At 42.8% G+C, this 17,778-nt stretch overlaps 1 protein-coding gene across 2 annotated transcripts in view; it reads right to left on the reverse strand.

The window, feature by feature from the left end:
- Skap1 (src kinase associated phosphoprotein 1) overlaps positions 1-17,778 on the reverse strand; it is a 315,747-nt gene that overhangs the window by 47,760 nt on the left and 250,209 nt on the right. For both annotated transcript variants that reach the window (XM_017799420.2, XM_017799421.1), the window contains exons 5-8: positions 10,098-10,175; positions 8,706-8,789; positions 4,870-4,994; positions 1,041-1,104 (exon numbers count right to left, since the gene is read on the reverse strand). In XM_017799420.2, coding sequence (XP_017654909.1) covers positions 1,041-1,104; positions 4,870-4,994; positions 8,706-8,789; positions 10,098-10,175 — 351 coding nt within the window. The remainder of the gene's footprint in view (positions 1-1,040; positions 1,105-4,869; positions 4,995-8,705; positions 8,790-10,097; positions 10,176-17,778) is intronic.

Genomic DNA, 17,778 nt, shown 5'->3' on the forward strand with positions numbered 1-17,778 from the left:
CAGGGTACAGCTCAATAAAGCTGCTTTGAGTTTTATTGAGGTTTACACACTTAGGGGTATATTACACGCATAAATCCTAGGCACCTAGACGAGAGTGTACCCTGTAGTCCCACCATCAATGTTCATGTCTGCCTAGTTCCAGTCTATTATATGTGATACTTTTGGTGGATATGATTGCTTGTTTCTGTGATAGCCAAGGCATGACTGAGTAAAATAGGCAATTCTTGTAATTAAGGCTCGGGTGCTTCTTTCTATTTATCTACAATAAAACCTTAGTGCAGAATAATAAACTGTGATGAGAAAGCTTGGTATTTTTTAGGTTGATATGTCTCTCCTGGTGTCTTGGGTCATGTACAAAGTTGGTGTCCCTTCCTTTCAGTGAGGTCAAGTCTACCCACCAGGCCACTCTCAAGCAAGGCTTCCTGGGCACTGCGACTCTTGTGTTGTGCCTACCGGCTGGCCAGCAGAGGGTACTCTAAGAGCAGTCATTAAACATCTTCAGGCAGGATTCTTCCCATCCCAAGGCAAGGGGCATTTTACCGTGGCTTGGGAAACAGCAGTTTGTTTTTAATGTCTGGTATCTCTGACTGCCAATTAGATGAGCTTAGTGCTCTACTTCCAAGAGTATCACCACCACCACCAACAAAATAAAAAAGGGAGGAGGAAGAGGAGGAAGAAGATTTTGGATCTCAGTTAGATGATGAGTATCATGCATTTTCTTTCCAGGATAAAAGGGGCCGGAAGACAATGAATTAAACTGGTTTTGAGAATCTCTTTTCTGACTGATTATATGCCTATTATAGACTTGCCTACATGATGTTGGTGGATGAACTATGACTTCAGAGGTCATCTCCAGGTGGATGACTGCCTTACCTTCTCACATATGGCACATGTATTGTTATAATAAGGGAAATATGGGGTGGGAGATAGCAGAGGGTCAGAAAAATCACATGTGGCAACCTTTAGCTTATACTTATGAGACATAACTTTAACTGAAAATCCACTCATGGATCATGTATTTCTGAAATCATGACACTTACCCTTTAGCAAGAAACTTATTTGATCCACCCAGTCTCTGGCTTCAGCTGGACTAGGAGCTGTAAACTAGAGAAAAATGAGGTAATTAATTTATCTATTACTGTCACCAAAATTTCCATGAATCCTGATAGACTCAAGGGAAGAATCCAAGTTTCAGAGTCAAGTTTGGAGTCCAGGTTTTTCTATCTGCTTAATATTCAGAAAAAAATAAAATATCTCACTCAACTGTCCCTGCTGCTAAGGTTGTAGTCCTCCATGTCCGGATAGCTCTAAGGGGCTCGGCGCTATATGGAAGGACTCCCTTTCTCAGTGGGGGCCTCCTATTCTCTGCCTGACTTACCTGGAAAGTGCCACCAAGCACGGATGCCTGACCATATTTGGAACATGACCTTTGGCATAGTTACCTGCAATAAAACTGCCCCAGGTTTTTTCTATATGATAATTAGGCATTGCCCTATAGCTGGATGATAGGATCCCTACCACATGTAAATAAAGCATACTATGAGGACCTATCAGCTGAAGCTTTGGCTGCTGCCTCCACACTGTATTTTTCCTGACCCCCACTGAATAAACGGAGCTGTATCACTGAATCTGACTCCCTGAAGGTCTTTTCTGTCGTGCTCACTGGCCATCCTGACCCTGTCGCTTCTGCTCCCTTTGTCCTCGTGGATCAGTGGCCAATGGCCCACGAGGGGAGGGAGAGACTCACACTCAACTGATTTTTCCTTCAGCAGTTTTACCTACCCAGAGATGATAGCTCTTAAAGTCCAGATATTTGTGTCCATGTGTAACCACTTGTTTGATTACTTCTTCATCAGGAATTTATTTAATAAAAGTTAATGGGAAAAAAGAAAACCAACATGTACACAGATGGGCACACTACAAAATACAAAGGAGGTGAACTTGACAGAATGGGATTAAAAACAAAATTTGTTTTTATTTTATTTGCATGAGTGTTTGCCTGCGTGTATGTATGCACACAACATCTGTGCAGTGCCTGAGGAGGCCAGAATGGGGTGCTGAAACCCCTGGGACTGGCATTACAGATGGTTGTGAGCTGCCATGTAGGTGCCAGGAACTGAACCTGGGTCCTCTACAGGAGCAAGTTCTCTTTAAAAAATAAATAATTAATTTTTTTTTGTGTGTATGAGTGTTTTGCCTGCATGAAGTGCACCCATGTTGTGAAATGCTCACTGAGGTCAGAAGAGAGCGCAGATACCCAGGAACTGGAGTTATGTTTGGTTGTTAACAGTCATGTGGGTGCTGGGAACTGAACCTGGGTCCTCTGGAAGAGCAGTCAGTGCTTTTAACTGGGAAGACATCTCTCCAGCTCCATGGCCTGGCACATGCTAAGTAAACATTCTACCACTAAAGTAGACCCCCGGCCCACAATAGGATGTTGAGACGAGGCAGGGAGAACTTATTGTTGCCTCGAGTAGGTCAGGAGGCCTACCTAAGTAATATTGTTTTAGTTTGAATTTTAGAAAGAGCTGGTGGACACTGATGGAGGGAGCTGGACATTTCAGCTATGGGAACCACAAGCAGAATGGCAGGAAGAACATCACCTATATGGACTACAAGTGGGTCAGGTTGACCGAGAACAGGTTCAGATGGCAAGCTGAGGGTCAGAGGAGGTGATCAAAGGGCTCTGGCTGCTAGTTCAGACTTTAAACGTAGGCAATAGGAGGCCACTATCAATTCTAGCAAAGGACATGGGTGAGTCTTTCAACAGCTGTGGATAGGAAGGATTGGAATAGGGATATCTGGAGATCGAAGACCTATTAGAAGGTAGTTTAGTCCTCTGGGTATACTGATTGGGATTTAGCTATTATAATGGCTGTGGGAATAAATAGGAAGGGGACATACCAAGGACATCGTGGAAGAAGAATCTAGAGACCAGAGTAATGATTTGGATTCAACGGGCCAAAGAAAAAAGTAGTAAATAAACTACAATCTGATTTTCAACCCAGACCAGTCAAGCATCAATCCTTTGTAATTTTTTTTAAATGAACCAACTTGAAATGAAAAAAAAAAACAACATTTTAATTATATGACCATTAGGGCAAGATAAAGATACATGCTGTACCTAAATACAGGTTCATGCTTTATCATTATCTTTCTTAGTTCCTTTGTATTCAGCGTGTGTGTGTGTGTGGGGGGGGGTATGCACGCATGTGTGGATGCATGTGCCCTGTGTGTGCACACAGAGGCTAGAGGAGGGTGTTGGGTGTCTTCCTCTATCACTTTCAGCCTTAGTCTACAAGACAGGGTCTCTCCCTGAACCTAAGGCTCCCATTTTGGCTAGGTTGGTACCCAACAATGCCCAGCAATCCTGTCTCTACTACTTATAGCATGAGACCATGCCTGGCTTGTTACATGGGTGTTGGATTTGAACTCAGGTCCTCATGGTTGTGCAGCAACCACTGAGTCATCTGAATCACCTCTCCAGCCCATTCATAATTTCTTTAAAAATTTTTATTATTTTTATTTTATGTGTATGAGTGTATTGCCTGCATATAAGTGAGTGTGTATGAGTGTATCGCCTGCATGTATGTGAGTGCACCCGTGTCATGCAATGCCGCAGAGGTCAGAAGAGGGCTTTGGATTCCCCTGGAACTGGAGTTAAGGGACGGTTCGCAGCTGCCATGTAGGTGCTGGGAATCAAACCCGGGTCCTCTGCAAGAGCAGTCAGTGCTCTAAACTGCTGAACCATCTCTCCAGCTACGGTCATAGTTTTTAAAAACACATTTCTATAAAATGTTTCTAGGGATACTGGTTTGGACTTTTTACATAAACTTTTATCTGAATGTAGTACCATCAAAATTTAATAATAAAAATCTTAGAAACATGCTGAGTGTACACATCTGTTACAACATCTGTTACATAGTGTTTACAAAGGACCCTATAGAGAAGTTTCAGTTTCAGTTTTAAAAATCTGGACATTGTATAATGAAGACCTAGGCCATTTTATCAAATTAAGGGTCAAGACACAATAGAAACATAAAAAGCTTATTGTTGGGGAAAATTTGAAGAGTCAAAGGGTTCTTTAAGTTGTTAATTTAATCTTAGCAAGTTTTTTCTTTTTCACAAGTTAGCAAAAGTTCAGTTAGTGAAATTGTGATAAAATAAGGTTTATCTATATCTAGCAGATAATATGTAAAAATCCATATTTGGTGAATATCACTGTATTCCCACAGACATTTTTTAATAAATTTAAAAAATGGGTAGTGAATGTATGAGGTAAAGATTCAAAATATATAAAAGTGAGCACAGCGAAAAATCAGCCTTTCTTGTGCTGATGGAGTCATGTAGCCCCTTAGTTTTCATTATTTCTCCTCAGAGACCACTGTCGTCAATCAGAAGACGTCCTTCCAGAGATGGACAGATACACCCACCAAGGGGGTTTTTGGCAGCAAGACAAACATGGGAAAACAAGTTATTTTCCACTCTATACTTAGATGTTTCTTTCTGTGAACTTCATGGACAGAAAGATGAACAGTTGAAAAATGAAGAGGCTGGGAATTGCAGGTAGGAAATCAGAGACTGAGTAAGGAACTGGATTGTGAGTAGCAATAGACAAGTTCTCATCTATGGGATGAGACTGGGAAGGGGAGGGATGAGGAGATGAAAGCCAAGCACAGGTTGTTTCTAGGATGAGCAATGGAGAAGGGAGGGCATGACACAGCAAAGAACCCAGCAAGAGTGAGAGTCTTAGCTGGTCAGGAAGGAGCAGGAGCAGGGTTGTACCCAGCAGAGCAACCGTGGCTCACAGGCAACAGGGAAGGACAGTGCAGCGCTAAGGAGAATCACCAGCCCCTCTAGCCACCCTACCTCATAGCTGCGCTTATCCTGGGAGGTCAGTTCAAAGCAGGATTCTTTCTTGGAGTCTTTTCGCAGGTGCGGGGCCATCCGGACACTGTAGCCCTTAATGAGGAAGGTTCCTTTGGGTTGTTTGCCTATAAGACAGGAAAGCTCCCTGTATCCTAGAGAGACACAACTCCCAAGGGAAGACATCTTCTCTGCTTTGTAAAATAAAAGCCCCAAACAGCCGTGACATCCCCAAGGAACCACAATAGTCAAAGAAAGGTTATTGAGAAGCTTGGGAAAAGGTTAGCAAGGTCCAGGCAGATATCACCCGCAAGTGAGGGAAATGCTCCATGAATGGTTATTTTACCAAAAGAGTACAGCAGAGACAGAGAATTTATTAGAATGTTAAGAGATCTATAATAACAGAAAGCAGGAATTACTACAGTAGGGAGAGTGCCTGGAAATGTGAGGCTCTTGAAGGCAATTACAGAGCCGAAATGTTATTATGAGGATCAGCAGAGCTCACATTCAAAGAGAAGGACAAGCAGCACAGGGGGGTATCATAAAGTCCCAGCATCTCCTCTCCATTCCCTATGTGTATTTTGGCTTCACATGCTCCCCGCACCCCACTTTTGGGTAGGTGGGAGTTTATGCCAGAGGAAGAATAACTAAAACTCAGTATTTTCTCCTCTTCCAAGAAGTCAAATCGGGATACAGCAGAGTGGTGTTGATATCATTAGATGATGAAGACGATAAAAAAGAAAGGGACCTGAGAGACGGAACATGCAGACAGCAACTGCAGGATCGGGTGATGCTTGTGCTGTGTCACATGGAATGAATTGCTGAGTAGATGCTTCCCCCTAACTCCTTCAGTACTGAGGATTGAACCCATGACCTCAAATGCCTTTGGATGATTCTGATGGTGAAGGAAGGACAGGATTTAAAAGAAGAGAGGAAACAAGGTTCTGTCTTCATCTGGTTGAGCTGAAAGAAACACACAGCACTATACCCACTAAGAAAATGCCCTGGGCACAATAAGAAGTAACTGTCGAGAAGGGAGCCATGCAACAGTGCTTTCTGACACTAGAATCTTTTTTGTTAAAGTATCTCTCCTTGTTCTAACTGGCCACTAAAATGCTTTGTTGTTTCTTTGGTCGCCAGATTTCATTTCACCCTGACGGCAAAATGGTCAATAAAAGTCTCTGAGCCTCTTGCTCTTGCTCTCCCTCCCACTTTTCTTTCACCGTAAGACCTGAGTCCTAAATGAACAGACATGATACCTGACTTTCTATCCAGACATGCCAACCATGTATGTATGTATTTTAAAATATTTGTTATTATTATTATTATTTTGGTCTTTTTTGAGACAGGGTCTCCCTGTAGCCCCAGCTGTCCAGGAACTCACTATGTAGACCAGGCTGGCCTCAAACTCACAGAGATCCACCTGCCTCTGCCTCCCAAGTGCTGGGATTAAAGGTGTGCACCACCACACCTGGCATTATTTTTATTTTATGTGTATGAGTGTATTACCTGCATATATGTAAGTACACCCATGTCATACAGTGCTTGTGGAGGTTAGAAGAGGGCATCAGATCCCCTGGAACTGGAGTTATGAACAGTTCTTAGTTGCCATGTGGGTGCTGGGAACTAAACCCAGATCCTTTGCAAGAGCAGTCAGTGCTCTTATCTGCTGAGTCATCTCTCCAGTCCCCTCCAACTAAGTATTTAAATGCAAAGGAAATGATAAACATTTTTTTTTACAATGGTCTAAATTAGTCTCAGTCTCTCTCTCTCTCTCTCTCTCTCTCTCTCTCTCTCTCTCATTTGTCTTTTTCAGACAGGGTCTCCCTGAAGCCCCATTTGGCCTAGAATTCTCTATGTAAACTAGCTTGGCCTCAATCTCACAGAGATCTACCTGCCTCTGCCTCCTGAATGCTGGAATTAAAGGTATGCAACACCATGCCCAGAAAATCACATTAACTTGAAGAATAGAATGTTTGGTTGGCTTGTAGGTCTAGAATTTTTTTATTTTTAGAGACAGTGTCTCATGTAGCCCAGGCTGGCCTTGAACACCTGATCTTCCCAAGTTCTGAAATTACAGGTGCACACCGTTTTGTGCAGTGCTGAGGCTCAAATCTGTATTTTCCTGCATGCTAGGCAAGCACCTGGCAACTGAGCTACATCCCCAGTGTAGGCCCAGTGTAGGCCTAGAATTCAAGTGAGCTGGGGGTTCGAAGGATGCAGAATATCTGCTGTTCAGTTTTCAAGCATGCTGCTATCAGCTCCAAGTAGGGATTGATACTTTACCCCTAGATGGTAAAGGTTCAGAGGAATAGGGGTAAAGGTTCAGAGGAATCTAAGATGGTAAACAGAAGCTGAAGGTCACTGACATTTGCTGCAGGCAGAGCGCTAGAGTGAGGCAGAGCCCACAAAGCCAAGGGCAAAGCCTAAGGATTCTGGGTCACTTAGCAAAACTGCGGCTCTTTCTGCTGCCTTACTACCAAAGGTGCCAGAAGTCCAAAAGTCACTGGACTGGCATTTGATTATTCTCCATATCATGGCTCTAGGGATGTCCACTGGACTATTTCCCAACTGTCATCCTCAAAGCTGGAACATATTCTTAGAGAGTCTGAACCGCCAGGTGTGGTGGCACATATCTTTAAACCCAGTGCTTGGGAGGCAGAGGCAGGTGGAGCTCTGTGAGTTCAAGGTCAGCCTGGTCTACATAGTGAGCTCTAGGCCTGCTGGGGCTACAGGGAGACCCTGCCTCAAAAAGAATAAAAAAAAAAAAAAAGAGTCTGAACCCTAAGTTCTATTTCTAGGTGGTTGTTAACACTGCTTCTATCTTTCTCAGAATTATTATTATTATTGTTATTATTATTATTATTTTATTTAAATTATTTTGTTGTGGTACTGGGAATTGAATCCAAGTTCTTGTGCGTGCTAGGCAAATGCTCTGTATGGAGCTACACCCCTAGTTCCTGGCCTTATTTTAAAAAAAAAATTGTTTTTAGGCAGGGTCTTATTATGTAGCCCTAAATGACCTGGTACTTTCTGTGTAACTCCACCTGCCTTTGCCTCCTGAGTGTCCCATGGCATTAAAGGCGTCCACCACACCTGTCAGTTCTTGACTTTTGAGACAGTCTCACTATGTAGTAGTTAGTTTGACCTTGAACTTGTTATCCTCTTACCTTCTAAGTGCTGGGATTACAGGGTGTGCTACCATGCCTGACACCTTAAAGTTTTTTATTTTAAATCAATTTCTCTCTCTCTCTCTCTCTCTCTCTCTCTCTCTCTCTGTTGTGTGTGTGCACATGTAGAGGTTAGTGGAAAGCCTCTGTGGTTGGTCCTTGCCTTCCACCTTGTTTGAGACAGGGTCTCTTGTTCAATGCCGTGTCTGCCAGGCTGGCTGGGCCTCACACTGCTGGGGATTCTCCTGTCTCTGCCTCCCACTTCACTATAGCAGCACTGGGATTACAGACCTACCTTACCACCTCCAGCTTTATGTGCATTCTGGGGATTTGAACTCAAGTCCTCATGCTTGCGTGGCAAGTGTTTTGCCCTCTGAAGCCATCTCCCCAGCCTTTTTTAAAAATTTCTTTTTTAAGAATGCCAAAACATTCAACTTTGATAATGTCATGTAACCATTCAGTATAGAAGATATCTCTTCCATATATTGGCCTATTTTTTTGGCAGTGGGCGGCGAGGTATTAGTTACCCAAGCCTATTTTTTTCCCAAGCATGCTGCCGCTCTATGGGTGTTAGTTAAGGACTGCTATCTACAGATCTAAGTGCCTGAGAATTTACCAAGTGCTTGTATCCAGGAGTGAGAGGCTGCTGTGCAAATGAAGAACACTTACTTTTCTCATTAGCGTAGTAGTAGAAGAGGCCTCTGCTGACAACACACCATCGCTTCTGCCACTCCGACCCGAAGAAGCTATGATCTATACAGAAGAGCAGTGAGACACATAAATTCAGGTAACGAGAATCACCAAAGAGTATAAAATCCAACAACACAGAGTCCAGTGTGTTATTGTTTTATTTCCCAGGTTAATGGACTGTAAAACCCTCCCATTCACTCCCACAGGTTATCCCATATTGACTGAGCTGACAGGACAAGCTCTATTACAGGTCCAAGTTCTGAGTGGGGTGGCTCGCTCTGTGCCCTCACAGCTTTTTTTTTTTTTAATCTAGCTTCCTTTATATCATTCAGGATCTAATTTCATCCTGCATTTTTCAAACTCTCCATATCTTTTTTTGTTGTTGCTCATTTTTTGTTTCTGCAGAGAGGTGTCCCTGTGTAGCTCAGGCTGGCCTAACATTCATGGCTGTCCTCTTGTCTCAGCCTCCCCAGGGCTGTGTTTACAGGTATGCACCACTGGGCCTGACTACCACCATTTCTTTATGTGGTTGTTGTTGTTGTTGTTTGAGACAGGGTCTCACTATATAGCCCCGAGTAGCCTTGTTATATAGACCAGGCTGGCCTGAACTCAAGTTCTAGCACTCCCAAGTGCTAGAATTAAAGGCATGCCACCATGCCCAGCCTATGTGTTGCTTCTGATAAATCAAAATGATATTCCAAGCCATGGCCAGGAGAAGAGCTTTTTTCCCCCAAACAAATTTGCCAAGTGAGCACTGAACCTAGGCCTCCAGTTCATGTAGGACCTATTTTAACTGAATGACTTAAAGGGTTAAGACTTGAGCATACTTGAAATTTGGAACTGGCTGTTTCACACATGATAGAAAGATTACATTCTTGGCAAAAACAGGATCATTCTTTAAGGCAGCACAATGAGAGATGAGGACAAGAATACCATTCATTCATTCATTCATTCATCAAATACTATTTAACACCTGCTTTGCAGATACAGATGTGAGCGAGGCAGAACCAGTCTGAATGAGGCCCACAGTCTGTGAAGGTTTGGGCCTTTTTTTTTTTTGTCTTTTTGAGACAGGGTCTCCCTGTACCCCAGCTGCCCTGGAACTCACTATGTAGACCAGACTGGCCTTGAACTCACACAGATCTGCCTGCCTTTGCCTTCCGAGTACTGGGATTAAAGGCATACAACACAATGCCTGGCTCCAGGCCTTCTCTCTTTAGTTGATGCACACTAACATCAGACTTCTTTCCTTTCCTTTCTTTGTTTTTGCCTTAGATCTTCCTAATACAGTACTGGGTACCCGTACGCCATCCTATATGTTAACCCTCTTTTTTTCTGGAATGTTCTGTTCTCTGAGGGTCTGATTAATACCTTTGCTTTTCTTCTCCAAGTATCCTTGCTTGATGATGTTTTCAAGCTCTTGAGCTCCTCTTATGATATCTTCCACTCCTAAAAGGAACAACACAAAAGGCTTTGTCGAAATCTGACAGAATTTCCATTTAGGCTACTTGAGATTATCCACATTAATGATAGAGAATATAACTATTTCAACATAGCACAAAAGACAACAATTTCTATATGATTGGGGGAAAAGCTAATTTTCTTCCTAATTATATCTAATGCTAATATTACTTAAAATGACTAAACATATATTAACTTGTGACAAGGGGAGATAGCCTAAATATGTACTGATTGGCAGGAAAAGGACTCCAGGGACTTAAGAATTTGCAGTGGATACAAGCTGTAAATTGGATAATCCACACAGAGATAATCAAAAGTCAAATAGTCAAATGAACAGTTATCAGAAAGGACAAGCTTCTGTAATAGACCCTACTATGCATGCTGTTCTCTCAGAGGGGCAATGAACACATACCTGTTTTGTTTGTGTGTATTTATGTGTGTGCATGTGTGTGTCTGGGTGCATGCACACATGTATGTAGGCCAGAGTTTGACATTGGGTATCTTCTGTCATTCTCTACTTTATTTTTGAGGCAGGAACTCACTGAGCCTAGAGATCACCTATTGGCTTGACTGGCTGGCTAGTGAACTCTGGGGATCTGCCTAGCTCTACTGCCCTCAATGCTGGGTTAATAGATGCATGTTACCTTGCCCAAGTTTTATGTGGATGCTAGGGCTCCAAACTCAGATCCTCATGCTTACACAATAAGCACTTTACCTGCTGAGCCATCCTGTTTGTTTTTTAAAACAGAATATAATTCAAACATAAATTTTATGAAGCTCATACAAAGGACCATGCAAGGTGAATTTGACAATAATGTCAGATCTTGGTTTCTTCAAAGAATGGGAGTCTAAGAATCACAGAAGCCTTAACAAAAAAGAAGACCTCAGAACTGACATCAACCCTTTAACTGTAGGCTAGTTACATTCTTGGCTTTCAGTAGCTTCCTTAGGTATAGATTTATTGGGAAATCAAGTTCCTAATTCATCTTCCTGCCTGGGGCTTTACAGAAAGGAGGGGCAAAAGACTAAGGAGAGGTTACTCCTCAAAAGTAAAAACAAATGGGCTGGGCGCAGTGGCATAGCGGGGGCAGAGGCAGGCTGATCTCTGAGATCAAAGTCAATCTGGTCTACACTTTGAGTTCAGGCCAGCTGGGGATACAGGGAGACCCTGTCTCAAAAAATCAAAACCAAAATAAACCAAGACAAAAACAACACCCCCATCTTCATTTATTTATTTAAACTGGCCTAGACCACATAATCCTCCTGTCTCCACATCCTGAATGCTGGGATTATAGGTATGAACCACAGAAACTCTAGAAAAATATAACTCTACATTTCCTGTCCTCTGCCATCTCCTCCTGTCCCCGTCCCTCTCCTTTCTTCTCTAGCATATACTCTACCACTAAGCAACAACCCTGGTCCAACTTACATTTCTTTCTTTTTGGGGAGCTTCTTTTTGAGACAGAGTCTCCCTATAGCCCCAGCTGGCCTGGAACTCGCTATGTAGACCAGGCTGGTCTGGAACTCAGAGATTTGCCTGCCTCTGCCTCCCAAATCCTGGGATTAAAGTGTGCTCCACCATGTTCAGCAATTTACATTTCTTGATTAGGAAAAATGAAGAATGTGCTAGCAGAAGCTTAATATTTACTTTTTATTTCCCAACCCAAATGTTTTATAGCCTGACTTAAAAATTTTATTTTATTTTTAATTAAAAAAATGTTTTGTCTAGGAGTGGTTTGCCTGCATGAATATGTATGTACCCATGTTGTACAGTGCCTTCAGAGGCCAGAAGGGGCACTGGGTCCCCTGGAACTGGAGTTATGGATGGTTGTTAGTCGCCATGTGTGTGCTGGGAATTGAACCTGGGTCCTCTGTAAGAGCAGTCAGTGCCCTGAACCATCTCTCCAGCCCAGTATTTCTTTCTTTTTTTTAAAAATTTTATTTATTTTTAATTTATGTGTATGCATGTATTGCCTGCATGCAGGTAAGTGCACCTGTGTTGTGCAATGCCCGCATTGGTCAGAAGAGGCTGTCGGATCCCTAGGACTGGAGTTACGGACAGTTGTTAGCTGCCATGTGGGTGCTGGGATTTGAACCTGGGTCTTCTGCAAGAACAACCAATGTTCTTAACCACTGAGCCATCTCTCCAGCCCCCTCTTGTTTTCTTGTTTTTTATTTGGTCTTTTTGAGACAGGGTCTACCTGTAGCCCCAGTTGTCCTGGAACTCACTATGTAGACCAGACTGGCCTTGAACTCACAGAGATCTGCCTGCCTCAGCCTCCCGAGTGCTGGGATTAAAGGCGTGTGCCACCACTCCCAGCCTCTTGTTTGTTTGTTTTTTTTTTAAATAACTTTTTTAGCTAGGAATATAGCTCAATGGTAGGGTGCTTGCCTAGCATGAGGAAGCACTAAGTTAAATTTCTAGCACCACAAAAACACCTCACAGTTAAGCTGATCCTTTTGTTTCCAAGCTGTTTCAAGCATAGCTGTTTTTGTTTGGTTTGGTTTGGTTTTTGAGACAGGATTTCCCTTAGCCCCAGCTGTCCTGGAACTCATTATATAGACCAGGCTGACCTCCATCTCACAGAGATCCTCCTGCCTCTGCCTCCCAAGTGCTGGAATTAAAGGTGTATACTACGACACCTGGCTTCAAGCATAGTTTTAAAAACATAGACCAGGGACTGGAGAGATGGCGCAGTGGTTAAGAGCTTGTACTATTCTTGCAGAGGACCTGAATTTGGTTCCCAACACTTGCTGGGCAGTTTACAACTGCCTGTTATTCCAGCTTCAGGGGTATCTGATGCCTTTGGCCTCTGCTGGCATTTGTGTTTATGTGTACCACCAATGCTTCAAGCATAGTTTTAAAAACATAGACCAGGGACTGGAGAGATGGCGCAGTGGTTAAGAGCTTGTACTATTCTTGCAGAGGACCTGAATTTGGTTCCCAACACTTGCTGGGCAGTTTACAACTGCCTGTTATTCCAGCTTCAGGGGTATCTGATGCCTTTGGCCTCTGCTGGCATTTGTGTTTATGTGTACCACCAATACAAATAAAAATAAATAAAAATAAAAAACCCCAGAGATAACAGGAGTTCATTTCTCTTTGGGGTGTTTATGTGCTTGGTTCTTTATCCAGTTAGCTCTTACTGTCAATTTCCTTGCATCCTGTTCATAGGTTGTTTTCATTTGTATATTTTATAGTTAGTAAATAATGTGTTCGTCATAATTCCTTTCAGAGCGGTCTTGGGGTGTATGTCTGAGATGAACCACAACAAATGGAAGTTCATTTTTCTACATTCTAGTGTCCCTTTGAAAACATGCTCTAAGAAGTGGTAGCAATTCTACTGTGGGTGGAAGGTCATTGGAGATGAGGACCAGGGATGAAGAGAAGGCTCATTGTGGGGGTTTGAATGAGAAGTGTCCCCAGGAGGCTCAAGTATTTGAATATTTGGTCCCCAGTTGGTGGTGCTGTTTGGGGGAGGTCACGGAACCTTTAGGAGGTACAGCCTTGCTGGGGGAAGCAAGTCACTGGGGTGGGCTTTGAGGGTTCAGAGCCTTGTTCTATTTCCAATTTTTTCTCTTTGCTTTATGTTTGCAGTTGAAGATGCCAGCCCTCGGCTTCCTGTTTCTGCTACCGTGCTTGCTGCTTGCCGCCAAGCCTCCCACCGTGACAAACTCCTATCCTGGAACCATAAGCCCAAATAAACTATTTCTTCCATAAGTCCCTTTTGGTCATGATGTTTTGTCACAGCAGCAGTGAAGTAACTCATATACCATCTAAAGGAGCGTCTTATCTGAAGTGTTGTCCAAAAAACTGCTCCTGGAGGCTTCAAATGAAAAGGAAGACAAGGAGCTAGAGGATGAAGTTTCCATCTCTTCTTCCCACAATTTTTTTTTAAAGGTCTTGTTAAGCTTAGAGACACGGTTACTTGTTAAAGACACAAGAGTCTGAATCATAAAAGATACGTTAAACGTTCTATTAGAATTCCAGCCTCCTTTTTTTAATGCAAATCTAAATGCCATTTTATGGAACATCTATAATTATGAAAATGGAAAGACATTGCCTTGTGTGCGGGGAGAGTCTATGAGTATGAATATTACATTAAAGTGCCCACACCAGCTCACTGATCCTGCTGGCAGGAGCATAAAAAATGCTTGAGTGAAACTTTTATTTAGATGTTAAGACTCCAGGCCCCAGCGGGGTGACAGAGACAGCCCCTGTGAGTTGCCATCAGAGACAGAGCTTGAATTGAATTACCCAGGGGGGAGGAAGTAGTGATGAGCACTGCTTCGCTTATTTAATTTCATTTACTTTCAGTACATTATCAGCATGAGGCTTTTCTCTCCCCACCAAGTGAAACTCAAGAACACCACCAAAAACAAAGACAGTGCAGGAGAGATGTCTGAGCCTGAAGTCACTAATTCTAGGCCTGCAGGGATAGCGCCAGCCCCACCTTCTTCCCCCTAGAGTCAAACAAACTGCTAAAATCTGGGAACTGCATAAGTTGCTGAATTTCTCATTTGGTTGTTCACCAATAAGATTCTGAAGAGTAATATTGCTGGAAATACTTTTTATATGCTGTGCTTTTGCATGTAGGCAGTAAGATGCATTATGTTGCTTACTCAGAGGGAATTTGTATCGTGAAATCTCTTACTTGGCTTCCTTGATGCACCATGAGGGAAAAAATGGGGTTATATGCGAAATTAAGAATGGTTACAGAAGAAAAAATAGATAATCAAATAAAATCAGTCTGGATTCTACTGGCTATCCTCTATGTTCAGGCTCTATGGTGAATTCAATAATAGTTGTCCTCCATGTAGAGCTGACTCTGAGCTCTGTCTCATCAGCTCCCTGATCTATCAGACAAAGCCACACAACCAAGGGATGAAGCCACTACGACCCTTTTGCTGTGTCCTCTTGCAGTGTCAGTGCAGGGCCTGATTGATCAAGAAGTGGCAATCCTGAGGCTGTCGGGAATGCTGTGGGAGGTGAGGTAGGAGAAGACAGGCCTTGATCCACAGCTATTGTTAATCAAGTGGCTCTGCAACGAGCTACTTTAATGCCTTCTAGAAAGTATGTAAATGCTTTCTGGGATGATGGCAAAAACAGAGGAGGCCAAAAAGCAACTGTATGAGTTGCTTATTTATTTATTTTTTATCTTTTTGAAACAGGGTCTCCCTGTAGTCTCAGCTGTCCTGTAACTCACTATGTAGACCAGGCTGGCCTCAAACTCACAGAGATCCGCCTGCCTCTGTCTCCCAAGTGCTGGGACTAAAGACGTGTGCTACAATGCCTGGCTATGAGTTGCTATTTTTTTTTCAATTTATTATTTTTATTTTATGTGTATGTGTATTGCGTGCTTGTAGGTAAGTGCACCCATGTCGTGCAATGCCCGCAGAGGACAGAAGAGGCTGTTGGATCCCCTGGAACTGGAGTTAAGGACAGTTGTGAGCTGCCATGTGGGTGCTGGGATTCGAAACCGGGTCTTCTGCAAGAACAGTGTTCTTAACCGCTGAGCCATCTCTCCAGCCCTGAGTTGCTATTTTAAGGTAGAAACATGTATAGTTAAGTATAAAAATTTTAAAAAGAGACACTTTTTGTCTATTACCTGAGAAAAAGATACCACACCATAATGAAAAATTAGAAACTACTTCAATTTATTGGGAATAAATGGCTTTCTTGAATAAACCCAAGCATGTATCACATTATATCAGCACAACACAGAACTGCATTAGTGTCATAATCTCTCTCCACCACTGCAGTTAACTCTCTCAGAATAACCTACACAGAGAAAAAACACTTAGCTGAAGGATGTAAGACCATAAAGATAAAATCAACAGAGGACTGCTACTCGGGAGTGATGGCTACCCAGCTTCCATGGCAAATGAAGATAAAAGAAATTCTCAGACATCCTTCTCTCTTCATCTAGATTCTTTGAAACCCTTGTATCCCACCCATAACCAAACTTTGCAATAAAAAAATGGCAGGGTAGAACTCCATCTCTCAGCGCTAAACACGACTCTTCAGTTAGTTATGCACAGCAACAATGGGAACCCTTTGGAGTGTGATACATTTCCATAAAGCAGTCAATAAAAAAGACACGGGAGCTTATGTGAGTCACGGCCTATTTAACCAGCTGCGTTCTAGCACACTGAGAAAAGAGAATTGGAGAAATCCACTGGCAATACACAGCACAGGAGGCCACATGATTCCATCGCAAAAAGGCTGCCCTCCCGCAGAACAAACCAGGTGCCCACTAACTTCATCCACAGGCAGCTAGTTTGGTCTCTTGCTAAACCAACCTGAAGACTAATGGTTTTGAGAAAAATCATCCTTTTCCCCCCTAATTCTCCCTCCACTTAAATTATGGACTGTTCTCACCCTCCTTCCTTTGAATTCAATTTCTTTTCAAATGCTTTAAAAAGAGACCAAACCAACCCAAGCCTAGAGACCGATAGCTACTGAGGGTGAATTTCAGGTAGGATGAGTTAGGAGGTCCTCCATTAAAGTCCCCATGTACAGCATTGGGAATCTGGGTGGATTAGGTTGGAGAAAATATGGTATTTGAAGGTTGGGAATCATCAGGTTCCATCTTAATTCACAGACTGTAGGTATCTGTTCATCAACTGGCTTGTGCACAAATACACACTTTCCAATGCCTCAAGTATACATACAATAATGAGGAGGATATTGCAACATGGTGGGCCCAGAGTAAGTTTCTCCTTCTCTGATGGTTGGGTTGTTGTTGATCCCAAATCTGTTCATTAAACTCTTGCCTTTGCATTTGGTTTCTGTGACTACCTCTTCTTCCTTTGAATTTTTTATTTTCAGACAGGGTCTCCCTGTAGTCCCAGCTGGTGTCGATCTTACAGAGGTCTGCCTGCCTGTGCCTCCTTTGTGCTGGGATCAAAGGTGTGCACCCCTACACCTGTTTTCTGTGGCCGTCATTAATAGGTTCATCACTGCTTGTCCTTAGCTTCTTGTTTTCCTGGGTTAATTTTTTGCCTTCTTCCTAATTTTCGGGTACCAGTCAATGGCAGTCTATTTGTGGTATCTGTGGCAATCTCTGTGGTATCTCTGCACATCTTCTGATGCTGAGAGAGAAGTTGGTTTCAGTGGCTCTTTCTCTATTACTATGTAGGTAGAGATTCACATAATTGTTTAACTTCTGTGGTTCCATTGATAGCCACTTGGGTTTACACTTAATTTACCATACTTTTCTGTCATTGTGTTTTACTTTACTAAGGAATGCAAAGACATGAAAGGTGAAAACATTGAAATCATTACTAATAGACTTAGGATCTAAAAGATTCAAAGATACAGAAACCACTCAGAGAGATGGTTTTAAATTGAATGGAAGTGTTCACAGAGGAAAAGTCCAGTGCAGATGAAGGGAAGGGAGTGAACCCAGCATGCCCAGTCCAGTTCTCAAGCAGGAAGAGGCTGGGCACTAAAGCAAGGGCAGCTGGGCTACACAAAATGGTAAAAGGACACACTTGCCATTACCAAATCAGTATCAAAGACCACATTCAGAGCCAGGCATGGTGGCACACACCTTTAATCCCAGCACGGGGGGGGGGGGGGGGGGGA

Source organism: Nannospalax galili, unplaced genomic scaffold (genome assembly GCF_000622305.1).
Source record: "Nannospalax galili isolate Female #2095 unplaced genomic scaffold, S.galili_v1.0 scaffold95, whole genome shotgun sequence".
Classification (NCBI taxonomy): Eukaryota; Metazoa; Chordata; class Mammalia; order Rodentia; family Spalacidae; genus Nannospalax; species Nannospalax galili.